Here is a 27,058-nt window from a genome sequence, read left to right as displayed (position 1 = left end):
GACACACTGAGTCCACTTCACAGGTGGGGAGACCGAGGCTCCGGGCTCACTGCCGGTGAGGGGAGTGCCCGCGCAGGCCTGCCTGCCTCCCGGCCCCCTGGCGCTGTCGGGCTGTGCCGCCTCCGGCTCCGGCACCTGACCCAAAGCCCGAGCACGCCGCGGCAGCGCGCCTCCGTTGCAGCAGGAAGCGTGGAGGGCGGATGGCGAAGGGCTTCTCTGTGGGTGAAATGGTGGCGTCTCCGGCTCCGGAGACCTTGGGAGCCAGGGCACAGGCTCAGGGGGTGACCCGGCGGAGGTGTTCGGGCCACCCCTGCTGGAGGCGGAGGGTGGGGGGTGGCACTGCCTCTCCGCGGCCTCTGGGCACGCCTGCCCTCCACGCTGCACGGGCCCAGAGCGCAGCACGGATGCCGCCTCCCTGAGGACACTGCCTGGTCCAGGTCCACTCGGGATGCCTCGCCAGCTGCTGCCCGGGGCCGTGCGCCAGCCGGGCAGGGCCTGGGCAGGGGCGGGCCCAGCCCTCTGCTCCGGCACCAGCTGGCTCGTGGCGAGAGCTCAGCCGCTCCAGAACCCCAGTCCTCGCCCCGTTTCCTTTCCCGCGCTCAGGACGGCTGCGCGGAGACCTGGACGGGCAGGTCACCACCGGCTTCGGCTTCTAATGCTCGCCCTGTCCTCTGCGGACACCCGTCCTGCTCACGTCAGCACGTCTGTCCCACCTGCCCGTCAGCCGGGAGCCACGGTCCCCATGTCCGCCGAGGCCGGCACATGTGGGCAGGAGAGGCTCTAACCGCAGCCGCAAGGCAGCGTGGGCTCGTCTGAGAGCCGGCACGGTGCTGCCCGCTGTGCACGTGCAGCTGGACGGCTTCTCAGCCCCGAGCCTCCGGCTCCTCCTCTCCAAGACGGGACAGCAGTCCTTGCTCCAGAGGATGCGAGTAGCCGGCCGGCGTGGCTTGGTGGTTGAGCGTCGACCTATGAACCAGGAGGTCACGGTTGGATTCCTGGTGTGGGCTCGATCCCCAGTGGGGGGCGTGCAGGAGGCAGCCGATCCATGATTCTCTCTCATCATTGATGTTTCTCTCTCCCTTCCTCTCTGAAATCAATCAATATATATTTCAAAACAAAACAAAACGAAAGAATGGGAGTAAAAGTGTGATCGACCCTGAACGGGAGATGCATCCCAGGGCCTGCTGCATAGCTGTTCGTCAGTATTGGGGGAATAAAGTAGCTCGCTTCGGGAGGCAGGCACCTGGGACCGATGCTGCCCTCCAGGATCTATTGGTAGGGATGGGGGAGCCATAAGGGGGTTGAGGGCTCTGAGCCTTGTAAGACTTTAGGAACCCAATCTCTCCAATCACTTGGAAGATAAAAAGTTGCTGTGAAACGCCCACCCTTATGGTGGGCCAGGGCTGGAGCAAGAAGAAGGGACAGCAGGGCAGGCCGTGTAAAACAAGGTGCATGTTTTAATTGCTTGAGTTCACAAGTCATAAAAGACAAAATAATACGGCACAAGCCCTGCCCCCCCTTTCTACCATGAGTCAAGAACCAGTTCCCACCTTCTTTCTTGGGTTCAAAGCATCTCCCAGCCTCATCGTCTCCCTGACCTCCCCACCCCCCACGCCCACGCCCGCGCCCCCACTGAGAGGGCATGGGCCTGCCCCTCCCCAGGCCAGTCTTTGACCAGGTGGGCAGGACCCCGAGTTGCCAGGCCTGACGGGAGGCAAGGAGGGGGTGGGAAATGGGATATAAAAATAGCCACCCCACCCCCAACCCCGGCCGCCAGGCCTCCTGCTGATTGTAGCTCATTGTTGGGGTGAAGGGCGCTGCTCTCTCACCACCATCAGGCCTTGGGGAGGCTGTGCCCAGACAGTGGAAGCTGAGGCCGCTCCCCTCGCTTCTGTCTGCGGCCAGCAGCACCCCGCCCCCTTTCAGGGAGCCCGGGAGGCGGGCTGTGGGCAGACTCCCAGAGCCAGCTCTGCTTCATCCCAGTCCCGGGAGCCCTCCTCCTTCCGGGTTCCTCCAGCCGGGCCCCATGTCCTCCGAGGCAGACAGCTCTCCCAGCCCCCACCAGCCTCTCTGTCCCCCCACTCCCCACCCCCAGCCCTGACTCATCCCTCACCTCCCACTCTGGGACGTGTCAGGACAGGGTGCCGGGTTCTGGTCCTGCCGGCTCCAGGCTGCCTGCCGCTCAGTGGGGGTGGGGTGGGGTGGGGTGGGGTGGGGCCCGTGGGAGGATTTGCTCTGACCTGCTTCTCTAGGCTTCCCTCCCTCACCCGCCTCCACCCCCAGGCCGGTGTGGTGAACCCCAGAGCACGCCTCCCCGCCACCCCCCATCGTCCGATTAAGATGTATCCAAAGGAGCCCAGCCTGGGGCTGCTGAGGCCGAGTGGGGGGCTGTGGGCGGAGGGGTGCTGCCGTGTCCCCTGACCCGGGCCATTCTGAGCCTCCGAGTGGGCATGGGCCGCCGCCTGCCTTCCAAAGATCCCGCCCACGGGCTCCCCGCGCAGGGTCTGCCTCTGCCCAGCCTCTCCCCTGTCCCGGTGGGACCAGAACGGTGAAGGGCTGGAGACTGCAGCCCTCGCCGTGGCTTTTTGTCCATGTCGGGTGTACCCTCAGGAGGTCCCGTCCCCTCTGGGCCTCGATGCCAACATCTGCAGAATGGGCGGCAGCACCTTCCTGTAGGGAGCGAGGCACCAGGTGGGCGGGCTGGGCCGGCAAAGGGAGGGTCTCCCACCTCCATGGGCTGGAGTCGGACGCCGGGCCCACACGCGGGGCTCAGCCGTCCTCTCCGAGGGACCCTCCCTTGGGCAGACAGCCCCGGCCGCCTCCAGGGCCTGCTCGCCTGTGGCCCTGGCTTCCTGGGAAGTCGTGGTTAAAGCCAACAGGGCCCGTGTCCCTGAGTCCCTTCTCGGAGCTTTGACTGTCTAGCCCGGCTCTGGGGTCAGTGAGCAAACACGAATCATGGTCTTCCCGTCCTGCCGTGTGCCGTGTGCCGTGTGCAGGGACATCAGCAATCACGTGTCTCGGTGGCAGTAGGACCTGCATGGGAATGTGGTGGGAGTGCCCACGGGCTGCTGTGGACATGGGGACGGGGCCCTGAGACCTGGGCATACGTCAGGGACGGGCTGTGGGCTGACGGGGAGCTGGGCCTGAGACCTGGGCATACGTCAGGGACGGGCTGTGGGCCGATGGGGACCAGGGCCTGAGACCTGGGTATACGTCAGGGACGGGCTGTGGGCCGATGGGGACCAGGCCCTGAGACCTGGGCATATGTCAGGGACGGGCTGTGGGCTGACGGGGACCAGGGCCTGAGACCTGGGCATAAGTCAGGGACGGGCTGTGGGCTGACGGGGACCAGGGCCTGAGACCTGGGCATACGTCAAGGACAGGCTGTGGGCCGATGGAGACCAGGGCCTGAGACCTGGGCATACGTCAGGGACGGGCTGTGGGCTGACGGGGAGCTGGGCCTGAGACCTGGGCATACGTCAGGGACGGGCTGTGGGCCGATGGGGACCAGGGCCTGAGACCTGGGCATACGTCAGGGACGGGCTGTGGGCTGACGGGGAGCTGGGCCTGAGACCTGGGCATACGTCAGGGACAGGCTGTGGGCTGAGGGGGAGCTGGGCCTGAGACCTGGGCATACGTCAGGGACGGGCTGTGGGCTGACGGGGAGCTGGGCCTGAGACCTGGGCATACGTCAGGGACGGGCTGTGGGCTGACGGGGAGCTGGGCCTGAGACCTGGGCATACGTCAGGGACGGGCTGTGGGCTGAGGGGGAGCTGGGCCTGAGACCTGGGCATACGTCAGGGACAGGCTGTGGGCTGATGGGGACCAGGGCCTGAGACCTGGGCATACGTCAGGGACAGGCTGTGGGCTGACGGGGAACTGGGCCTGAGACCTGGGCATACGTCAGGGCCGGCTGTGGGCTGATGGGGAGCTGGGCCTGAGACCTGGGCATATGTCAGGATCAGGCTGTGGACGTGGGGACCAGGGCCTGAGACCTGGGCATACGTCAGGGACGGGCTGTGGGCTGACGGGGACCAGGGCCTGAGACCTGGGCATACGTCAGGGACGGGCTGTGGGCTGACGGGGAGCTGGGCCTGAGACCTGGGCATACGTCAGGGACGGGCTGTGGGCTGACGGGGAGCTGGGCCTGAGACCTGGGCATACGTCAGGGACGGGCTGTGGGCTGACGGGGAGCTGGGCCTGAGACCTGGGCATACGTCAGGGACGGGCTGTGGGCTGAGGGGGAGCTGGGCCTGAGACCTGGGCATACGTCAGGGACAGGCTGTGGGCTGATGGGGACCAGGGCCTGAGACCTGGGCATACGTCAGGGACAGGCTGTGGGCTGACGGGGAACTGGGCCTGAGACCTGGGCATACGTCAGGGCCGGCTGTGGGCTGATGGGGAGCTGGGCCTGAGACCTGGGCATATGTCAGGATCAGGCTGTGGACGTGGGGACCAGGGCCTGAGACCTGGGCATACGTCAGGGACGGGCTTTGGGCCGATGGCGACCAGGGCCTGAGACCTGGGCATACGTCAGGGACGGGCTGTGGGCTGACGGGGAGCTGGGCCTGAGACCTGGGCATACGTCAGGGCCGGCTGTGGGCTGATGGGGAGCTGGGCCTGAGACCTGGGCATACGTCAGGGACAGGCTGTGGGCTGACGGGGAACTGGGCCTGAGACCTGGGTATACGTCAGGGCCGGCTGTGGGCTGATGGGGAGCTGGGCCTGAGACCTGGGCATACGTCAGGGCCGGCTGTGGGCCGATGGGGACCAGGGCCTGAGACCTGGGCATACGTCAGGGACGGGCTGTGGGCTGACGGGGAGCTGGGCCTGAGACCTGGGCATACGTCAGGGACGGGCTGTGGGCCGATGGGGACCAGGGCCCTGAGACCTGGGCATACGTCAGGGACAGGCTGTGGGCTGATGGGGACCAGGGCCTGAGACCTGGGCATACGTCAGGGCCGGCTGTGGGCTGATGGGGAGCTGGGCCTGAGACCTGGGCATACGTCAGGGCCGGCTGTGGGCTGATGGGGAGCTGGGCCTGCTCCAAGGCCGTGGAGAGCGGATGGACCACTTTGCCTGCCTGAGCCTGCGTTTCCCAGCAGCTGCAGCACTGCGGGGGCTCTGTGAGAAGGATGAACGTCGGTGCCTAACCGTCCCTCTCAGGTAGTGAGTGCTCAGCCCAGGCCCGTCTGGTGTTCTCGGGGCCAGGGTTCCAGATAAGTGGGTGACCTGGTTGATCTGCATGAGGATCAGGCGATAAGGGAGCTGTGTTCCAGAAATTCAGAGGAAGTCAAGTCCAATGCGTCCATGAGGGGGCTGGCGTGGCTGGGCCCTGAGAGGAGCTGAGGGAGGAGGTGAGAGTGGAGGGGAGGGTGGAGGGGAGGGGCCGCTGGGAGGTGAGGGAGGAGGGGAGAGTGGAGGGGAGGGTGGAGGGAGGAGCCGCTGGGAGGTGAGGGAGGAGGGGAGAGTGGAGGGGAGGGTGGAGGGGAGGGGGACATGAGAGTGGAGGGGAGGAGCCGCTGGGAGGTGAGGGAGGAGGGGAGAGTGGAGGGGAGGTTGGAGGGGAGGGGGACGTGAGAGTGGAGGCGAGGGGGTGAGGGAGGAACCGCTGGGAGGAGAAGGGGTCTGTGGGCAGCTGAGCACAGGAGGTGGCCCCAGCGTGGAGGCATTATCGAGGCCGTGGGGGAACATGGACCAGATATCCCCCCAGGCAGGCAGTCCTCTCTTTGCCCTTCTTATCTCATGTTTCCCCCAATCTCCTTCCTCCCCAAAGAGCACCAACCTCTAGGTCCCCATGAAGTTCCCGGGGCAGCTGTCTGCCCCTTCCGCGTCCTCCCAGCATTTCAGGGGAGGCTGGGGTGAGCCACGCGGGAAACACGCCTCACCAGCCCTTTCCGTGTGGACCGCGGGGGAGAGCTCCCCCTGGAGGGGGCGGAGGGGTGGCCCTCCACTCCCGCCCCCTGCTGCTCGGCCTGATGGGCTGATGAGCTGTTGGGTACCCACTGACCCAGAGGCTGGGCCTCTGCAGCCACAGAGACCCACACAGAGGCCCACACAGAGGGAGACCCTCCGCCCTGAGGCGCTCGTGGCCACGAGTTAGGAGCGGGGCCCAGCTCCACCCCCACCAACGTCATGGCAGCCTCCGACAGGTGCTTTTCCTGGCACCGCCCCTTCTCCCGCACGCAGGACGGCTGACGGGCGCGCCTGTCCTCCCTCCACCCCAAGCTCGTCCTGGGTCCACTGTGAGTTCTCTGTCCCTCTGACTGTCCTATCTAATAAAAGGCGAATATGCAAATTGCCCCTTCGACCGGGAGTTCGACGAGGCGGGGGGGGGGGGGGGGCTGGCCTGCCAACCACCTGTGGCCCCTACCCCCGGCCAGCCTGGCCAGCCTGACCCATCCGTGCACGAATTCGTGCACTGGGCCTCTAGTTTATACATAAAGTTCACTCACAGGATGTCAGTGTTCCAACAGAATCCTGAATTACCCCGTCATAAACCCAGTTAGCATTTGTGGGGGCCTTTGGGAGCCAGGAGCCGTTAGCCAGGGTGACATGTGCAGGTGCCCCAGAGAGAGACCCCCCACCCCGTTCCCAGCATTCCCGGCGGAGGCAGCACTGTGAGCCCTGAGCCCGGGGCCCCAACCACGCAGGCCTCGCTGCTACCGACGCTCCTTGGCGCTGCCGTCCCGGCAGCCGCAGCGGAGCCTGCTGGTGGCACGGCTGGGAGGTGTGTCCGAGCTCCCTGCTCGCCTGGAGCTCTGAGGGGGGCCGCCCACAGCGCCCTCCAGGCCCTCTTGGGGGGCGGGGGGCGCCCTGCAGAGTGTCCATCAGCCCCCGGTGCCTGGTCTGGGCTTCAGGGCAGCCAGTCCCCCTGAGTGGCGAGGGCAAGCGGGGCTGGGGGTGGGCAGTGCCTGCCCGGCGGGGGAGCAGGAGGAAGACAAGAAGGAAAAGAATAACAAACCACATTTCTGGGGCCTGGGGAAAGGACAGAGTGGGGTGGCCGTCTGCCCCTCTGGGCCGGACGCTGAGGGACCCTCCTGGGATGCGTGTGGAGACCGAGACATAGGGAAGCGGCTGGCACGCCACGGGCGCTTTGTCAGCCTTCCGGACCCTTCGCCTGGGCACACCTGGTCCTTCCAGCCCCACAGCCCAGAGGCGGGGAGCCAGGGCAGGGGGGACCCACAGCCAGGGAGGCAGGCCTGGACTGGAACCCCGGTTCTTAGCTCCGGGACCAGGTGGAGAGGGCGCGGGGAAATGGTTTCTGGGTTTGGCGTGCCCCTGGGCCCGGCTGCCCCATACAATGGGGTTCTCAGCCTCGTGTACAGGTCAGAGGTGGGGGGTGGCCGTGGCCCATCACTGTGGCTGCTGACAGACAGGCGTCCCCGTGTGGCGTGTCCCTCACGGTGTGGGGCTGGGCCGGTGTGCCAGCCTCGCGTCGGCCGGAAGGAGAGGGGCCGGCTGCCGTGGCCGCAGCACCGTGGGCTGTGCTGCAGGCAGGTCACTCCCCCCCCCCCCCCCCCCGTTTCCTCCTCTCCCAGATGAGACCGAATGGGACAGGCGCTCCGGAGGGGTGGGGCCGACCGAGCCGATACACGCAGACATCACCTGGGCGGCACAGGTCAGCGGTCACAGGTGGTCACCGTGCGTGCGTGCCATCGGGCAGTGCGGGCAGCGGGAACACCATGCCTCCTCCCTCTCCCAGGGACGGGCAGCATGGGAGGCCCCTGATTCTACCACCAAGGAGAGGGCCCAGGCCTGGGGGCTCCAGGGAAGCAGGCAGCACCCTTCTCTGAATGGAAGAACACGGGGTGTACTCCCTGCCCCCCCCCCCCACACACACACACACATCTCGGCCACGGCCCTTCTGGGCAGCGTGGGGGCAGGGCAGGCGGGCACGGGATGGGCTGAGTGACGAGCTGGGAAGGAGGAAGCAAGTGCCCGGAGGCGGGGCTGCTGCCCTGTGCCCGGGCACAGCGCCTGTGCCTACGTGCCTGCTGTTCCTGCAGGCAGCCCGGGAGCAGGCCCTGGCACGCCGGCCCCTACCCAGTGACTCCTGAAACCCTGACAAGCCTGAGCGGGAGGCAGGCTGGGCGAGGCTCCTGAGAGACTGCTGGTGGGCAGAGGGAGGCGGGAGGCGGGAGGCGGGGAGAGACCCCTGCGCTGGCGGCCATGGGCTGCCCGGGACTGGACTGGAGGGGGGCGGCCATGGGCTGCCCGGGACTGGACTGGAGGGGGGCGGCTGGGGAGTGAGCGGGACTGGACTGGAGAGGGGCGGCCATGGGCTGCCCGGGACTGGACTGGAGGGGGGCGGCTGGGGAGTGAGCGGGACTGGACTGGAGAGGGGCGGCCATGGGCTGCCCGGGACTGGACTGGAGGGGGGCGGCTGGGGAGTGAGCGGGACTGGACTGGAGAGGGGCGGCCATGGGCTGCCCGGGACTGGACTGGAGGGGGGCGGCTGGGGAGTGAGCCGCTCAGGGTTTCCCCTCCCACCTCTCGGGTCCCAGCAACCCACAGGCCCTGCCGGAGGCGCGGGCGGCTGGGACGGCAGGGCTGCTCCCTCAGCATTTTGCCAGGAAGGTGATGACCTCAGTGCTGCTGAGCAGGGAGCGGAGGAGAGGCGTGGGGAGGGGCAGGGCAGCGTGCGGGGGCGCAGTGGGCCAGGCGGGAGAGGCCCCAGGGGACCCCAGAGCTGGGGGTCTCTCCGCAGGGCCCCTCCCCTTCCTCACCCCAGCGCCTGAGCGGCTGATCTCAGCCCAGCTGGCAGGTGAGAAGGCTGGGGTTCAGGGAAGGTTGTGTGTGGACTTGTGTGTGGCTCCTACACTGAAATGAGCAGCAGGACCAACGGCAAAGCATGGGCCTCGCACTGCCCTTCCCCGCCTCCTGCGGGCGGCAAGGCCCAGGCCAGGAGGGCTCCCCAGGCCTGGGCTTGTTCCTGAGGCTCCGCTCGGGGGCGGGAGCAGAGTGGGGAAGCCGGGGGCCCCAGTCAGGCGATGGAGATCAGACGCCACCACAGGGGTGGCCTCCAGGCCCAGCCACACGAGGTCAGGACCCTGTGCAGACCCGCCTTCTCGGACCACCCGAGGGGAGAACTGTCAGGTGGGAAGGACGCTGGGAGCTTGACTGCCACCAGCTGAGCCCCCGCCCCCCGGAGCGAGGGGAGATTCGGGCTGAGATCGCCACATGTGGGCTCTGCATGAGTGGTTAGAACCCGGGACCGGCCGCCGCCCGGAGGGGGGTCACCACCCAGGTCTCGGGTCCAGATTGGCACTGAGGTGGGGACTGGGCTGGGCTGGTGTGGGGGTTCACGTGAGGGGCCGGGGGGTGCTTCTTGGGGTTCACACTGGGACGTGTCCAGTAAGGTGGGACGTGGGGGATCCAGCACCTGTTGCTTGTATTTGGAGTGAGAGGTCTGTTTCTCGTGGGGACAGCAGGTGGAGTGGGGGGGGGGGAGGGTTCTCACGGTGACCGAGGGGCTATGGGAAGACTTCTCCCTCCCTTTCCCCAAGTTCGCTCACCTCTCTCATCCGCCCCGGGCCCCTGTGTCCACCCCGCCCCGGGCCCCTGTGTCCACCCCGCCCCGGGCCCCTGTGTCCACCCCGCCCCGGGCCCCTGTGTCCACCCCGCCCCGGGCCCCTGTGTCCACCCCGCCCCGGGCCCCCAGTGTCCACCCCGCCCTGGGCCCCCAGTGTCCACCCCGCCCCGGGCCCCCAGCGTCCACCCCGCCCCGGGCCCCTGTGTCCACCCCGCCCCGGGCCCCCAGTGTCCACCCCGCCTCGGGCCCCAGTGTCCACCCCACCCCGGGCCCCCAGTGTCCACCCCGCCCCAGGCCCCAGTGTCCACCTGTCAGATGCTCCCTGGACGTCAGCCTGAATGTCAGTCCTCAGGAGGCCTCTCCTCTGTGGGGTTCGTGTTCACCCATCAGCCAAGGGCCAGTGAGAACTAAGGGTTTGCCTCCTCCTCTCCACTCAGCAGGCCTGAGGCTCTGACTGACCTGGGGGCCCGCTGTCCTGCCCCCCGCCCCACAGCCCTCCTGTGGGAGACCCTGTAGGGGCTCTTGGGGCCACACCAGCTGAGGAAAGCTAATCAAAGAGCAAATGTGACCCAGAGCCTACGCCAGTCCCCTGCTCCCTGCTGCCTCCTCTTGTCCGCCTGCTCTGCCAGCCCATGAAAGAGGGCGAATGAGCGTGGGACTGGGTAAGATGCTGCCTCCACTGAGGCCCAGGGGCGAGCTCCTAGGCTTGCAAGGTAGGCTTTTGGAGACGGAAACCGACGGGAGTGTGACAGGCCCTGGGCGGAGTGTGACAGGCCCTGGGCGGGAGTGTGACACGGCCCTGGGCGGAGTGTGACACGGCCCTGGGCGGGAGTGTGACAGGGCCTGGGCGGGAGTGTGTAATGGCCCTGGGCGGGAGTGTGTAATGGACCTGGGCGGGAGTGTGACAGGCCCCGGGCGGGAGTGTGACAGGCCCTGGGCGGGAGTGTGACACGGCCCTGGGCGGAGTGTGACAGGCCCTGGGCGGGAGTGTGACAGGGCCTGGGCGGGAGTGTGACAGGGCCTGGGCGGGAGTGTGACACGGCCCTGGGCGGGAGTGTGACAGGGCCCTGGGCGGGAGTGTGACAGGGCCTGGGCGGGAGTGTGTAATGGACCTGGGCTGGAGTGTGTAATGGACCTGGGCGGGAGTGTGACACGGCCCTGGGCGGGAGTGTGACAGGGCCTGGGCGGGAGTGTGACAGGGCCTGGGCGGGAGTGTGTAATGGACCTGGGCGGGAGTGTGACAGGCCCCGGGCGGGAGTGTGACAGGGCCTGGGCGGGAGTGTGTAATGGCCCTGGGCTGGAGTGTGTAATGGACCTGGGCGGGAGTGTGACAGGGCCCTGGGCGGGAGTGTGACAGGGCCTGGGCGGGAGTGTGTAATGGCCCTGGGCGGGAGTGTGTAATGGACCTGGGCGGGAGTGTGACAGGCCCCGGGCGGGAGTGTGACAGGCCCTGGGCGGGAGTGTGACACGGCCCTGGGCGGAGTGTGACAGGCCCCGGGCGGGAGTGTGACAGGCCCTGGGCGGGAGTGTGACACGGCCCTGGGCGGAGTGTGACAGGCCCTGGGCGGGAGTGTGACACGGCCCTGGGCGGAGTGTGACACGGCCCTGGGCGGGAGTGTGACACGGCCCTGGGCGGGAGTGTGACAGGGCCTGGGCGGGAGTGTGTAATGGCCCTGGGCGGGAGTGTGTAATGGACCTGGGCGGGAGTGTGACAGGCCCCGGGCGGGAGTGTGACAGGCCCTGGGCGGGAGTGTGACACGGCCCTGGGCGGAGTGTGACACGGCCCTGGGCGGGAGTGTGACAGGGCCTGGGCGGGAGTGTGTAATGGCCCTGGGCGGGAGTGTGACAGGCCCCGGGCGGGAGTGTGACAGGCCCTGGGCGGGAGTGTGACACGGCCCTGGGCGGAGTGTGACACGGCCCTGGGCGGGAGTGTGACACGGCCCTGGGCGGGAGTGTGACAGGGCCTGGGCGGGAGTGTGTAATGGCCCTGGGCGGGAGTGTGACAGGCCCCGGGCGGGAGTGTGACAGGCCCTGGGCGGGAGTGTGTAATGGCCCTGGGCGGGAGTGTGACAGGCCCCGGGCGGGAGTGTGACAGGCCCTGGGCGGGAGTGTGACACGGCCCTGGGCGGAGTGTGACACGGCCCTGGGCGGGAGTGTGACAGGGCCTGGGCGGGAGTGTGACAGGGCCTGGGCGGGAGTGTGACAGGGCCTGGGCGGGAGTGTGTAATGGCCCTGGGCGGGAGTGTGACAGGCCCCGGGCGGGAGTGTGACAGGCCCTGGGCGGGAGTGTGTAATGGCCCTGGGCGGGAGTGTGACAGGGCCCTGGGCGGGAGTGTGTAATGGCCCTGGGCGGGAGTGTGACAGGGCCCTGGGCGGGAGTGTGGAATGGCTCTGGGCGGGAGTGTGACAGGGCCCTGGGCGGGAGTGTGACAGGCCCTGGGCGGGAGTGTGGAATGACCCTGGACGGGAGTGTGACAGGGCCCTGGGCGGGAGTGTGGAATGACCCTGGGCGGGAGTGTGGAATGACCCTGGGCGGGAGTGTGACAGGCCCTGGGCGGGAGTGTGTAATGGCCCTGGGCGGGAGTGTGACACGGCCCTGGGCGGGAGTGTGACAGGCCCTGGGCGGGAGTGTGGAATGACCCTGGACGGGAGTGTGACAGGGCCCTGGGCGGGAGTGTGGAATGACCCTGGGCGGGAGTGTGGAATGGCCCTGGGCGGGAGTGTGACAGGCCCTGGGCGGGAGTGTGACAGGCCCTGGGCGGGAGTGTGACAGGCCCTGGGCGGGAGTGTGACAGTGCCCTGGGCGGGAGTGTGGAATGGACCTGGGCGGGAGTGTGACAGGGCTCTGGGCGGGAGTGTGTAATGGCCCTGGGCGGGAGTGTGACAGGGCTCTGGGCGGGAGTGTGACAGGGCCCTGGGCGGGAGTGTGGAATGACCCTGGGCGGAGTGTGACAGTGCCCTGGGCGGGAGTGTGGAATGGACCTGGGCGGGAGTGTGTAATGGACCTGGGCAGGAGTGTGTAATGGACCTGGGCGGGAGTGTGGAATGACCCTGGGCGGGAGTGTGACAGGCCCTGGGCGGGAGTGTGGAATGACCCTGGGCGGAGTGTGACAGTGCCCTGGGCGGGAGTGTGGAATGGACCTGGGCGGGAGTGTGTAATGGACCTGGGCAGGAGTGTGTAATGGACCTGGGCGGGAGTGTGGAATGACCCTGGGCGGGAGTGTGACAGGCCCTGGGCGGGAGTGTGACAGGCCCTGGGCGGGAGTGTGACAGGCCCTGGGCGGGAGTGTGACAGGCCCCGGGCGGGAGTGTGACAGGCCCCGGGCGGGAGTGTGACAGGCCCTGGGCGGGAGTGTGACACGGCCCTGGGCGGGAGTGTGACAGGGCCTGGGCGGGAGTGTGTAATGGCCCTGGGCGGAGTGTGACACGGCCCTGGGCGGGAGTGTGGAATGGCCCTGGGCGGGAGTGTGGAATGGCCCTGGGCGGGAGTGTGACAGGGCCTGGGCGGGAGTGTGGAATGGCCCTGGGCGGGAGTGTGACAGGGCCTGGGCGGGAGTGTGACAGGCCCTGGGCGGGAGTGTGACAGGCCCTGGGCGGGAGTGTGACAGGCCCTGGGCGGGAGTGTGACAGGGCCCTGGGCGGGAGTGTGACAGGCCCCGGGCGGGAGTGTGACAGGCCCTGGGCGGGAGTGTGACAGGGCCTGGGCGGGAGTGTGACAGGCCCTGGGCGGGAGTGTGACAGGGCCCTGGGCGGGAGTGTGACATGGCCCTGGGCGGGAGTGTGACAGGCCCTGGGCGGGAGTGTGACAGGGCCCTGGGCGGGAGTGTGACAGTGCCCTGGGCGGGAGTGTGACAGGGCCCTGGGCGGGAGTGTGACAGGGCCCTGGGCGGGAGTGTGACAGTGCCCTGGGCGGGAGTGTGACAGTGCCCTGGGCGGGAGTGTGACAGGGCCCTGGGCGGGAGTGTGGAATGGACCTGGGCGGGAGTGTGTAATGGACCTGGGCTGGAGTGTGTAATGGACCTGGGCGGGAGTGTGGAATGACCCTGGGCGGGAGTGTGACAGGCCCTGGGCGGGAGTGTGACAGGCCCTGGGCGGGAGTGTGACAGGCCCTGGGCGGGAGTGTGACAGGCCCTGGGCGGGAGTGTGACAGGCCCTGGGCGGGAGTGTGACAGGCCCTGGGCGGGAGTGTGACAGGCCCCGGGCGGGAGTGTGACAGGCCCTGGGCGGGAGTGTGACACGGCCCTGGGCGGGAGTGTGACAGGGCCCTGGGCGGGAGTGTGACAGGGCCCTGGGCGGGAGTGTGACAGGCCCTGGGCGGGAGTGTGACAGGCCCTGGGCGGGAGTGTGGAATGGCCCTGGGCGGGAGTGTGACAGGCCCTGGGCGGGAGTGTGACAGGCCCCGGGCGGGAGTGTGGAATGGCCCTGGGCGGGAGTGTGACAGGCCCTGGGCGGGAGTGTGACAGGCCCCGGGCGGGAGTGTGGAATGGCCCTGGGCGGGAGTGTGGAATGGCCCTGGACGGGAGTGTGACAGGGCCCTGGGCGGGAGTGTGACAGGCCCTGGGCGGGAGTGTGACAGGCCCTGGGCGGGAGTGTGACAGGGCCCTGGGCGGGAGTGTGACAGGGCCCTGGGCGGGAGTGTGTAATGGCCCTGGGCGGGAGTGTGACAGGCCCCGGGCGGGAGTGTGACAGGCCCTGGGCGGGAGTGTGACAGGCCCCGGGCGGGAGTGTGACAAGCCCTGGGCGGGAGTGTGACACGGCCCTGGGCGGAGTGTGACACGGCCCTGGGCGGGAGTGTGACAGGCCCTGGGCGGGAGTGTGGAATGACCCTGGGCGGGAGTGTGACAGGCCCTGGGCGGAGTGTGACAGGCCCTGGGCGGGAGTGTGTAATGGCCCTGGGCGGGAGTGTGACAGGGCCTGGGCGGGAGTGTGTAATGGCCCTGGGCGGAGTGTGACACGGCCCTGGGCGGGAGTGTGGAATGGCCCTGGGCGGGAGTGTGACAGGCCCTGGGCGGGAGTGTGTAATGGCCCTGGGCGGGAGTGTGACAGGGCCTGGGCGGGAGTGTGGAATGGCCCTGGGCGGGAGTGTGACAGGCCCTGGGCGGGAGTGTGTAATGGCCCTGGGCGGAGTGTGACAGGCCCTGGGCGGGAGTGTGACAGGCCCTGGGCGGGAGTGTGACAGGCCCTGGGCGGGAGTGTGACAGGCCCTGGGCGGGAGTGTGACAGGGCCCTGGGCGGGAGTGTGACATGGCCCTGGGCGGGAGTGTGACAGGGCCCTGGGCGGGAGTGTGACAGGGCCTGGGCGGGAGTGTGGAATGGACCTGGGCGGGAGTGTGACAGGCCCTGGGCGGGAGTGTGACAGGGCCCTGGGCGGGAGTGTGACAGGGCCTGGGCGGGAGTGTGGAATGGCCCTGGGCGGAGTGTGACAGGCCCTGGGCGGGAGTGTGACGCGGCCCTGGGCGGGAGTGTGACGCGGCCCTGGGCGGGAGTGTGACAGGGCCCTGGGCGGGAGTGTGACAGGCCCTGGGCGGAGTGTGTAATGGACCTGGGCGGGAGTGTGACAGGCCCTGGGCGGAGTGTGTAATGGACCTGGGCGGGAGTGTGGAATGACCCTGGGCGGGAGTGTGACAGGCCCTGGGCGGGAGTGTGACGCGGCCCTGGGCGGGAGTGTGACAGGGCCCTGGGCGGGAGTGTGGAATGACCCTGGGCGGGAGTGTGTAATGGACCTGGGCGGGAGTGTGTAATGGACCTGGGCGGGAGTGTGGAATGACCCTGGGCGGGAGTGTGACAGGCCCTGGGCGGGAGTGTGACAGGCCCTGGGCGGGAGTGTGTAATGGACCTGGGCGGAGTGTGACAGGGCCCTGGGCGGGAGTGTGACAGGCCCTGGGCGGGAGTGTGACAGGCCCTGGGCGGGAGTGTGACACAGCCTTGGGCGGGAGTGTGACAGTGCCCTGGGCGGGAGTGTGGAATGGCCCTGGGTGGGAGTGTGGAATGGCCCTGGGTGGGAGTGTGGAATGGCCCTGGGTGGGAGTGTGGAATGGCCCTGGGTGGGAGTGTGACGCGGCCCTGGGCGGGAGTGTGACACAGCCTTGGGCGGGAGTGTGACAGGGCCCTGGGCGGAGTGTAAAGGGAGACTGAGCCACTGGGTCTGGGCCAGGTTGTGGGAGGGCTCCCCGGGGAATCTGAGCAGGCTCCCTCCTGCCCTCCCGGGTCCAGGCCAGAGGAGACCCGTGCACTACCCTCCTCCCTCTGGGGACCTCCCTGCACACAGGCCCTGATCGCTGACCACTCTTCCTGTCCAAGGCCCAGGGTCTCACTGCTGTGGGCATGAGGCCACGCCTTCAGCACTTGGGGCCCATGAGACCACGACCGTCCTAGAGGGTGGGGTCCAGAGGCCATCTCGGCCGGCCCAGCCCCCCCCCCCAGGCCTCCGCACCCCCAGCAGTGCCCTGAGCACATCCTCTGCTGGTGGACGCTGCGCACGCAGTGCCTTCTGCCCGGTCCCAGCAACACCCCCCCCACCCCCCCCCCACCCCCCCCACGCCCCCGGCACCTGAGACCTGCAGGGTCCCGCCCGCTCCACCGCCCGCTCCAGCCAGGGTCCTGCCAGAGTTCTGGCCTGCAAGCCTGGCCTAAGAGCAGCCCCTGAGGCGGGAGGTGGTGGGGCCTGAGGCACAGCTGCCAGCCCAGGTGGCAGAGGCTGAGGCCGGGCGGGGACAGAGGTGCTGGGAGCAACAAATACCGGCGCGGGGTGGGCCGGCGCAGGCCGGCCTGTGGGCTCAGTGCCACAGGGAGGGCTGGTGTGTGTGAGGCTGCCACCCGCCGTCCTGTCACAGGAAGGACCGAGGAGAGCAGGTGGGTGAGACACGCAAACGCAAGACTGAATGCCTTTCATACGAAAGACCTGCCACGAGCTAAGCACAGGCTTGCCACTGATGCGGAGAGCGCAGGCGCCTTCCCTCACGCAGGGCCAGGCGAGGTGGACATCCTTCCAAAGGGGTCGCCGTTCCCCGCGAGAAGGTGCCAACTTCCTTCTTCATCTTCGTCCTCGTCTCCGCAGCCTCCTGCCCCTGTGCGAGGGTGCCAGCCACGAGCACGCCCTGCCTCCCTGTCCGCCCCCGCCCCCCTCCCTCCCCGTGCTCTGCCCTCTGAGGGCACAGGCATGCCACAGCATACCCCACGCCAACAGCAGCGGGCCCGTCCCCTCCCCCGCCTTCCCCACGCACACCTCACCGCCCTCCTACAGGGCCCAGAGCAGGCACTCAGGGAGCCGCACCTCTGCCCGAACCCCTCTCTAAACCTTCTTCCCACCCGGCCGGCCGGCCTGGCTCAGGGGTTGAGCATCGACCTATGACCCAGGAGGTCACGGTTCGGTTCCTGGTCAGGGCACATGTCCGGGTTGTGGGCTCGATCCTCAGTGAGGGGCGTGCAAGAGGCAGCCAATCAATGATTCTCATCACTGATGTTTCTTTTTTCTTTTTCAATTTTTTAAATTCTTTATTGTTTAAAGTATTACACGTCTCCTTTTTCCCCCATTGACCTCTCCCCGGCCGCCCCCGGCCCCCAGCACATGCCCTCACCCCCCTACTGTCTGTGTCCATTGGGAATGCTCATGTGCATGCATACGAGTCACACACACACACACACACACACACACACACACACATACACACACCAAACAAAGAAACACCACCCCCCCCACCCCACCCCCCGCAGTGGGGAATCCAGGCTTCCGTGTGGGTCCTGTGAGGCGGTGCTGTCAGCGTGGAGAGGGTGGGCATCAGCTACAGGCAGGCCCCTGAACCCTGGACCCTGAACCCTGGCCTTAGAGCTGGGCTGTTCAGGGCTTCGAGGCCTCGAATGACCAGGCCAGGAGGGTGTGGAGTGGAGAGCTGCAGGCTTTGCAGGCCTCGGACCTGGGGAGCGGGGCTCGGGGCTGCCCGCACTAGGGGAGAATGTTTCACCTTATGGCCTGGAGTGGAGGAGGAGGGGGAACTGGGACAGAGGAGAGAGGAAAGGAATCCAGGAGTGGCAAGTGGGCGCCAGCAGAGGACACGAATGGGGGGCAGGCAAGAGGTCAGGCAGACCTACACCCTTTTGGGGTGTAGCTTCCTGGTTTCAGTCAAGAAGTGGAATACTCGGGTGCTGGCCCGCTCCCCTCCCATGCAGGCATGAGCCTCGCCGCTCTGTCTTCCCACCCCTGCCGCGCTGTGCGGTGCCCTCCCGTACGGGCCATGCCTCCCGCCGACAGCACTCCCAGGAAGTACAGTCAGACCTGAGAAGTGGCTGGCCCTGGCCCGGGACCCAGTGGGCCCCGTTTCTCCACCAACCACTTGGGAGCTCTGATGCTTACTCCACGCCAGGCCCTGGGCCGAGGGAGGTGCTAAGGCGGATGGATGGTGCCCGCGGGATGCAGGAACCCCTGACCGGCTGGAGGAGAGGCTCCAGGAAGGTTGGAAGTCAAAGCTAAGGTCATTCAAGACAGGAAGAGCACGGGGCTGGTAACGGGCGGGTGTTTTTAACGGAATTGATGGCCTGTTCCGTGCGGCAGGAGAGAGCAGGGGAGGAGGTGGCTGGAGGCTGGATCCCCCAGATGAGGTCTGGAGCCGGAGGATTTGAACTGATCCCGAGGCCGCAGGGAGCCGGGGAAGAATTTTGCAGAGAATGATTTCTGTTTTAGGGAGTGGAGGGTGGGTTGGAGCAGGGAGCTGGACGCAGGGATGTACACCTGGCGTTCTACTCTAGGAGGCCGGGTAAGAGACGGCTGTGGCTCGCGCCAGGGGCAGGCTATGGGGAGAAGATGGGGTGGGAGGGATGAGAAGGGGGTCCCTAAGGTTCACAGGAAAGGAATTGACACGTCACTGAGGTAGAGTTCAGCCCACGAGGGTTGAAACCTAAGGAAGTGAGACTCTGCTTGGGGGTACTTCGGGGGCGGGGGGCTGGCAACCGCTGCCCTTGGTGACTGCATGGCTGTGGCGACCAGCTCTGCCCCTGTGCAGCCTGGACCTCCCTGGCGCTCCGTGTAATCCAGGAGGTCTGCCTGGAGTTGGTGGGCAGTGCACAGAGGTCTGGGAGCACACAGAGGTGGAGAGGTCCCCAAGGCTGGTCCAGGGAAGGAGGGAAGGTGCGGTGCTGGGGCCCAGACAGAGCTGGACATTTGACATCCAAAGCCTCGTCCTCCAGGGTCATGGGGTCCAATTTTCCTCTATCGTCAAGGAAACGGAGGCCAAAGAGGGGAGATCACCTCGCCTCAGGCCCAAGAGGAGGGAGCGACCAAGCAGCGGAGGCTAGAGCTTGCCTCTCCATGCTCAGTGGGTGCCCTTCTCCTCCCGCCAGGCCTGGCCTGAGGACGGGCAGGTGCGGGGGGCGCGGGAGGGGGGGGGGACTGAAGGTGGTGGGGGGGAGCGGCAGAGCCAAGCGGCTCCCGGTTCTGAGGGCGAGGTCTAGTTGGACTGCTCGGGACCAGCCGTGCCCTGGCCTTGGGGATGGGGCACCAGCATGAGACAGGCTGTAGACGAGCAGTCGGCTCCTGCAAAACCCAGCCCCCTGATTCATCCCTGTCCCCAACCTGTCCTACCAGGTTTCGGGAGAGACGGGACTCGCCAGAGCAGCCCCCTGCCACTCCCAGGGACCCCCCCCCCCCAGGCTTCCGTGCTGCGGGGAGCAGGCTGGCCCGGCCTGTCTGGGAGATGCTGGGCTCCCACTCCCGCTCCCTCGGGCTTTTCCCAGGCGCCGCGCCCCTTCCTATCCCACGCAGGGAGCTCACCCGCCTAAGGCGCCCGGCGCCAGCCCCACAGCCCATCATTAACCAGCTCCGTGTGGGGACTGGGGGGTGGGGGTGTCAGCCAAGGGGAAAGCAGCCGCAGTTTCTGTGACCCCAAACCCAGAGGAGCCTGGCTCTGACAGTAGCAATTAGCCCCTGGCTGTGGTTCCTGGGAGGTAGCCCTGCAGCGAGGTGGGTGTGGAAGGGATTCAGGCCCAAGACACCTGGCGCCGCTGGCACCCCCCCCCCCCCCCAGACCCCAGGGCCCGCCCCAGGGCCGCCCGTGCCCTGCAGGGCCGAGGGGAGCGGGTGGCTGGGCGCACAGGGGCGCCGGCAGGCACCAGCCCACAGCGCTCACGCCCGCTCGTCATGCCCAGCCCAGGGAGGGGCGTGGGGGTGCGGCTGCTTCGTCACTCTGACCTGGATCACCTTGGACACCACCCTGGGTGCCAACGGGAACCTGGGGATGCAGCCTGGTCACGTGGGAGCCCCCCGATAGTGGGGAGACATGTGGGGTGTGGGGATGAGACAGGCAGTAGGAAGGACCTCGGTGAGAGTGTGCCAGGTTCTCGCTGGCCGCACAGTGGGTCCCAGCGACACTGACTGCAAAACCTCCTGGAGGCGCCCTGCCCACCCTGGCCTCCTTGCCTGCTCTGGCCTCCCTGCCCCCCCTGGCCTCCCTGCCCGCCCTGGCCTCTCTGGCCTCCCTGGCCTCCCTGCCCGCCCTGCCCGCAGCGGGTTTCTCACTAGATACCCTTTTCGTCTCTGCCAGTGGGGGTGAGGGGGGAGGGCGGCAGGTAGATCCTTGGAAAGCCCTGGAGGGGCTGCCAGGCCACAGGGTTTGGTTTTGGAGGGTCCCCTGTTGAGGAGCCCAGTGCCCCCCCAGGCACCCCTACTTTTCCCCGGGCCAGGCCACCACTCCTGCCCACCCAGTGCGGGCACCCGGGCAGAGTCTCGGGAAAGGAGTGAGGAACAGAAGGGAGGGTCCATGCCAGGAACCCCCGGGCCCTCCCCTGGGCCCTCTCCCGTCCACCACGCAGGCCCAGGCCCGCCTGCTTGGCCGGACCAGGGGTCTGGGGTCTGGGTTGCGTGGGGCAGGAGGGGACGCTGCTCACCGCGGGTGGGAAGCAGAGCCGCTCCGCACACTGGGCTGCACCCGCTGCGTGGGCACCCACCCCGGCCTGGGACTAGCGCCCGGCGGCAGGGCCTGGGCAGGGCCCGGGAGCAGGTTGCTGGCCACACTGAGGAGCCTTTGTGCTGTGCTGCTGAGCGCGGGCTTTTGCGGCCCGTGAGTCTCAGGCCCGCCCAGCGCCCGCCGCTGGCTCAGCACTTCCGAGAAGCCCTGCAGCAGCCCTGCCTGAGCTCCGGGGACACCGAGCACTGCACAGGCCAGCCGGGGCCCCAGACCCGGGAGCGCAGGGCGGTCGGGAAGAAGGATGCCGGAGCTTTAGGTCAGGAAACGCTCATTCTTGGATGTCCCCAGGGTGCAGGAACCCCTCCGCCGGGGCGCAGGCTCCCGTGGGCCTCTCCACCCTCCACTCCCCACCTCTCCGGCTCCTTTTTGCTCTGAACATCGCAGCCTCTTGCAGGGATCCCCTCCTGGGCTCAAAGTCCCTGCTTCTGAACCCCGCCTGACCCCCACTTACCAGGCTCCCGGCCCCCAGGCCCGAGGCTGCAGCCGTTTCTCTGAAGAAGTGACGTGGGTACTGAGGTTACATTCTGCGGGGGGGGGGGGGGGGGGGTGAGCTGGGGTGTTAGACTGAGAAGCGGGGTCTGTTTTATGGCAGGAAGAGAGCTCCCTGCTTCATAGAGGAGAGAGGTCATGGTGATGGCAGTGACGCTGATGACGGTGGTGGTGATGGTGACGGTGAGGACAGTGATGGGTTTCGGGCCGGTGGAAAGAACACGGCTGGGTGCTGCTGCTCTGTGTCCCTGAGCAAGTGGCCCAACCCCTCTGGACCCTGTTCTCCATAAAACAGCGGGTTGCATGTTCCAGTGAACTACCTGCCGCCATTGGAGGCGTCCCATCCCCACACCTGGGACAGCCTCTGCTTCCCAGGCACGGGGAGCCTCTGGGCGGGAGACGTGCTCCCTGCTGTGGACCGGCCTGGCTGCTGGAACCAGGAAGAGGCAGGGGGTCCTCTCCACTCTCTGGACCCTGCCAGGGTCTGCTGTGACGTGACCAACTCAACCCAAGGCCAGGCCTGCTGCTGCTTCCTCCCGCAGGAGCTTGCAGCCTGTGGGGACGGGGTGACACAGCAGGAAACACAACAACAGGGTGTGCGCACGTATACATGTCAGCTAAGTAGGAAGGGCTTCCTGGAAGAGGGGGCCTAGGAGCACCCAGTACAAGGTTCGTACTGGGTAGGTGCTCCATCGGTATCTGCTGAGTGAGGTTCCAGGAAGGGAAGCCCACTGCTTCGTAGAGGAGAGAGGATGTGATGGTGCTGGTGGCGACAGTGATGATGGTGGTGACTGAGGATGGTGACAATGATGGTGATGACGATGATGGTGACGATGGTGACAATGATGGTGATGACGATGATGGTGACGATGGTGACAATGATGGTGATGACGATAAGGAGGATGGTGACAATGATGGTGACGATGACAGTGATAGTGGTGATGGTGGTGATGGTGATGATGGTGGTGACGATGACAATGATGGTGATGATGATGAGGATGGTGACAATGATGGTGACGATGACAGCAACTAACATTTACTGAGCATTTAATTTGTGCTTCGGGCTGCTTCTCTAAGTTTCACATGTGCCCACTCATTTAATCCTTACGATTTTGTGGGGTATGTGCTATTATGATCCCCATTTTACAGATGTGCAACCTCAGTGCAAATTGAGGCACAAAGAGGTGAAGTCATTCGTCCAAGGTTCCACAGCTCGCCCGTGGCGGGGAGAATGAGAACGCTCCGCAGCCCCACCGCCTGGCTGCGGGCAGGGGCTGGACAGCCCTTCGGGCGGCAGCGGGGGGCAGTGCAGATGAGACAGAGCGTCCGTTTCCGGGCTGTCAGAGCCGGGGCGCTGGTGGAGAGGCCTGGACGCCATGGAGAGGGCTGGGATGGGGTGATGATCCCCGTCAGTGTCCGAGGGCCTCCCTCCATCCCGCCACTCTCCTGGCTGCCAGGGGGGCTTTCTGCCCTTTCCCTGCAGTGGTGAGCCCTGTTCCCTCAGTGACTGGCATTCGGCCCTGCCTGTCAGCATCACCAGGAGTCTGCCCCCTCAGAAAGGCCCCGTCTTCCCAGTGTAAACAGCAGGCCGTTCTCCCTGGTCGCCCGTCTGACCAGGACAGGCAGCCCCAGGCCAGACGCTTGGTTCAGGCTCCTAAGCGTGGCAGGTGGGGGAGGGGTGCAGGGGGGTCTTCAGACCTTCCCAGTCTTCCCAGCCTCTCCCAGTTCCACTACTGAGCCCCCCTAGTGACCCCATGCCCATGGCCACAAGCTCCTCCTGCCCATCCCGGGCCACCCCCCCGGCCCTGCCAGCAGTGCTGTGGGCACAGAGATCCACATCAGAATGAGTCGCCTGCTCCCTGGAGGCCCTCCCACCCACTGTGCCCGGCCCGCCCTCCCCGGGGCAAAGGAACACGGGCCAGGAGAGCCCACTTTGTGCCCAGCGAACAGGCTCCAGCGCCTTCCTCATGCCCACCACGGCGGCTTCTGGGAGCGCGGCCTCCCTAGCGTAGGGATGGGTCCCGAGGCCACACCTGCCCTGGAGGCACGGCTGGTGGGAAGGGTCTCGGGTGCCCGAGCCCCTGCCGCGCCCTCCCGCCCACGCCAGGCGCTGCCAGCCCTCCCCTGGCACTCAGCTCCACAGGCTCAGGTCACCGCTGAAGAGGCCATGTGAGTGTCAGCCTGGTGGCCAGGCACTGGCCCTGCTGCCCCCACACCTGCGGGGAGATGTGGGGAGAGGAGGTCGCAGCCTCCGGGGTGGCCTTGTTCTGCTGCAGGCCCCACCGTGCCCGTGCCCGTGCCCGACGCCAACCCCCAGACGGCTGCTGGGGGCACCCCTCTCTCCACCCTGCCTGCACCCAGCCCAAGCGCTCCCAACCGGCTTTTCCTGTTCCTGCTTTGTTGGTGAAAGTTCCCCAACTGTACCCGCATTATCTCAGCTGCTGGGCCCGCCTGGCAAGTGGAGGCTGGGGACGGGCAGGGAGCACCTACCCCTGTTCCCCTGGGTGGGCCCAGGACTTCCCTGCTGCCACCTCGCCCGTCACCTGGGGTCTTGGGCTGTCCGGCCCACTGACCACGCTGGGCTACAGATCAAGGACTCAGACAGGGCCACTCGGAGAAGAAAGTGGGGCTCAGAGGGGGTTCCTGGTCAGGTCTCAGGCAGCTCAAGATGGAGCCGATAGGACCCAGGCCTCCTCGCCTCCTGTGGGTGCTCTGTCAGATGCCCACCAGCCTGCAGGGCATCTGCAGGGACATGTTGGAACCCACAGACCGACTGGGGGCAGCTGGGGGTGGGCTATGGATAACCCAGGTGGGCCTGTGGACGTGCGGGCGGGGAGAAGGGGGCCTCGGGAGTTTCAGAGAGTGGCAGGGGCCTGGCGTGGAGGAACCAGCGACCTTTAGTCGTAAGCATTTCCTGAGTCCCTGTGTGCCTAGAGGGAGCTGGCCTGCACCCTCGTAAGGGGAGGAGGGGGCAGCCCGCTCCCCTGATCATGGCGTTGGGGCCTTCAGAGGACTGTGCCCTGCTCCCGGGGCCCACGGGCAGAGGCAGCCCAGACCCTCTGGGAGCCTCCAGGCCGTGCTGCCTCTGGGTCCGCGCAGGGCCCGGCACCGCTTTGGCTGATGGGGCTCAGCAAGCTGGCCGAGTGAGGGGGCTGAGGAAGCGCAAGCAGAAGCCATTCTCGATGGGACAGAACAGCTGGGGGGGGGGCCATGGGGGGGCCATGGGGGAGGCCATGGGGGAGGCCATGGGGGGGCATGGGGGGCCATGGGGGAGGCCATGGGGGGGGCCATGGGGAGGCCATGGGGGGGCCATGGGGGAGGCCATGGGGGGGCATGGGGGGCCATGGGGGAGGCCATGGGGGGGCCATGGGGGGGCCATGGGGGGGGCCATGGGGGGGGCCATGGGGAGGCCATGGGGGGGGGCCATGGGGGGTATTTATTGGGTCCCACTGATCGCTCCCTCCTTCCTGCAAATCACCACTCTCCATGGTGACTTGTAAGTAATTTTTTTATTGATTGGTTTCAGAGACAGGAAGAGGGAGAGAGAGATTTGTTGTTCCACTTACTTACGCGTTCGTTGGTTGATTCTGTATGCGCCCTGCCCAGGGATGCCACGTGCAATCCCAGCGGGTCGGGGCGACGCTCCAGCCACTGACGCTCCCCGGCCGGCCTGACCTGTAAATCTTCTGTAGAACAAGTATTTACCAAGCACCCACTGTGTCAGGGGTGTGAGCTGCCGCATCACGAGGTGGAAAGGAGCTGTCGTGGATTTGGTGGGTTCAAGCTGGAGGATCGGGGCTTCCCAGAGGAGGTGGCCGAGTGGATTATCGGGGGGGGGGGGGGCCTTCTCGGGAACTGCATGAGTAGGAGGCAGGAAGTGCTGCATCTGCTCCTTGGGGCTGGGACTGAATTGCTCATATGATTCAAGTGCTGATACGTGGACTCAGCACCTAGTGGTAGAATAAACGGGAGGAGCGGGAGAAGCTCAGAAGCCAGGCAGGTTCGGAAGGCTGCGCCTGCTTCTGCCTGCCCCTGGGTCAGAGGGGAGGGGGCGGTGAGCCAGTGCACCCGGACACAGGATGGAACTCTGCGGAGGAGAGAGCAGGAGCCACCGGGGTCCTGTGTCCCCAGCGCTTCCTGCCTCCTCAGTTCCTCACCCATCAGACCGTTTGGTTCTCGCAGCTCTGTGAGGCGGAGGCCATGGATTCCCCGCCCCGTCGGCCAGAGGAGCCCGGCAAAGCGAAGCAGCCGGTGGCACTCGGCTGGGCTGGGCTTGAGAGCAGTGTATTCAACCCTCATTGGAAATGGAAAATGAGCTCTGGCTAGTGTGGCTCAGTGCATAGAGCATTGGCCTGCGGGCTGAAGGGTCCTGGGTTCGATTCCAGTCAAGGGCATGTATGTTGGTTGCAGGCTCCTCCCTGGCCCTGGTCGGGGCTTGTGGAAAACAACCAATCAATGTATCTCTACAGCGATGTTTGTCTCTCCCTCTCCCTTCCACTCTCTCTAAAATCAATGGAAAAATGTCCTCGGGTGGGGATTAACAAAAAATTAAAAAATGAGGGTGTGGACAGGTGCTTGCTGCCATGGAGCAATACTGACAGCACAGCAGCAGTGAGAGGCAGCACAGAGCAACATGCAGAGTGTGGTCTTGATTTTGTGGGAAAAGTAAGTAGATGGCTGGGCAGCTACAGAGAAGAACGTGGAGGGCGTTCCCACGAGATGACCAGTGGCGTTTCTGAGTGGCGGGGCCATGGGTTCTCACTTTTTTCTCAGTATTTTTCTTCTTTTTTTTTTTTTCTTTCTATATTTTTATTGATTTCAGAGAGGAAGGGAGAAGGAGAGAGAGATAGAAACATCCATGTCCAGAGAGAATCATGGATCAGCTGCCTCCTGCACGCCCTACACTGGGGGATTGAACCTGGGACCCTTCAGTCTGCAGGCCAATGCTCTATCCACTGAGCCACACCAGCCAGGGCTCGTCTCAGTATTTCTCAGTATCACCCAGTGTTCTTATAACAAGCACGTATTCTGTGTGTAATCAGAATAAGGAGAATATGCCCGGTCAGCGTGGCTCAGTGGTTGAGTGTCAACCTATGAACCAGGAGGTCATGATTTGATTCCCAGCCAGGGCACATGTCCAGGTTGGGGGCTCGATCCCCAGTGTGGGGCGTGCAGGAGGCAGCCGATCCATGATTCTCTCATCATTGATGTTTCTCTGTGTCCCTTCCTCCCTGAAACCAGCACAAATGTATTTTAAGAACAGAGTAAGGGGAGTGTGGCTGCCGGGAAAGGAGACAGTTGTGTGAGCTGGTGGAGGGTGTGCCTGGCGCTGACCCTCCACCGCCCCCTCCCCGCCCAGGTGCCCACGCCCAGATGGTGCAGGTGAATGACTCCATGTCCGGGTTCATCGGCACCGACGTGGTGCTGCACTGCAGCTTCGCCAACCCGCTGCCCGGCGTGAAGATCACCCAGGTCACCTGGCAGAAGGCGACCAACGGCTCCAAGCAGAACGTGGCCATCTTCAACCCGGCCATGGGCGTCTCGGTGCTGGCCCCCTACCGCGAGCGCGTGCAGTTCCTGCGGCCCTCCTTCACCGACGGCACCATCCGCCTCTCCCGCCTCGAGCTGGACGACGAGGGCGTCTACATCTGCGAGTTCGCCACCTTCCCTGCGGGCAACCGAGAGAGCCAGCTCAACCTGACGGTGATGGGTGAGTGCCACCTCCCGCCCGCGTGCGCAGGGCCTGGGCTGGGTGTGGCCTCCGCGTGTTTCTGGGGCTCCAGGCCTGGCACCTCCAGTCCCTCTGGCCTGGCTGCCCACAGTTCCTAGGGGTTGGGGCAGGGCCTCGGCTCTGGACGGAGCTGAGGGTCAGTGTTCAGGCTGCAGCCCCACTGTGGGGCCCCTGGTGGGTGGCTGGAGGCGTGCAGAGCCTCAGGAGCCCCAGGAAAGAGAGGGCTGCTGGAGCCATGGCCTGGATCACGGCACGCCTCCCAGAAGGCCTGGGCCTGCCCGAGGCGGTGCACATGGTGGAATGAGGTCGGCCATGCAGAGTCCCGGGAGGGGTGCCGGGGGCATGGCG

The 27,058-nt window shown here is 66.5% G+C and overlaps 1 protein-coding gene across 2 annotated transcripts in view; it reads left to right on the top strand.

Annotated features, from left to right (window-relative positions):
* NECTIN1 (nectin cell adhesion molecule 1) overlaps nt 1-27,058 on the top strand; it is a 70,116-nt gene that overhangs the window by 28,943 nt on the left and 14,115 nt on the right. The window contains exons 1-2 of one of the 2 annotated variants that reach the window (XM_079787784.1): nt 7,974-8,116; nt 26,339-26,689. In XM_079787784.1, the coding sequence (XP_079643910.1) occupies nt 26,353-26,689 (337 nt within the window). In that variant the 5' untranslated portion in view covers nt 7,974-8,116; nt 26,339-26,352. Of the gene's footprint in view, nt 1-7,973; nt 8,117-26,338; nt 26,690-27,058 lie in introns of those variants that run through there. The other variant, XM_079787783.1, reaches the window with a different exon arrangement.

The sequence above is a fragment of the Cnephaeus nilssonii genome (assembly GCF_951640355.1).
Source record: "Cnephaeus nilssonii genome assembly, chromosome: 13".
NCBI classification, from domain to species: domain Eukaryota; kingdom Metazoa; phylum Chordata; class Mammalia; order Chiroptera; family Vespertilionidae; genus Cnephaeus; species Cnephaeus nilssonii.
The sequence above is the reverse complement of the archived record's forward strand: the minus strand, read 5'-3'. Positions and strand labels throughout refer to the sequence as shown.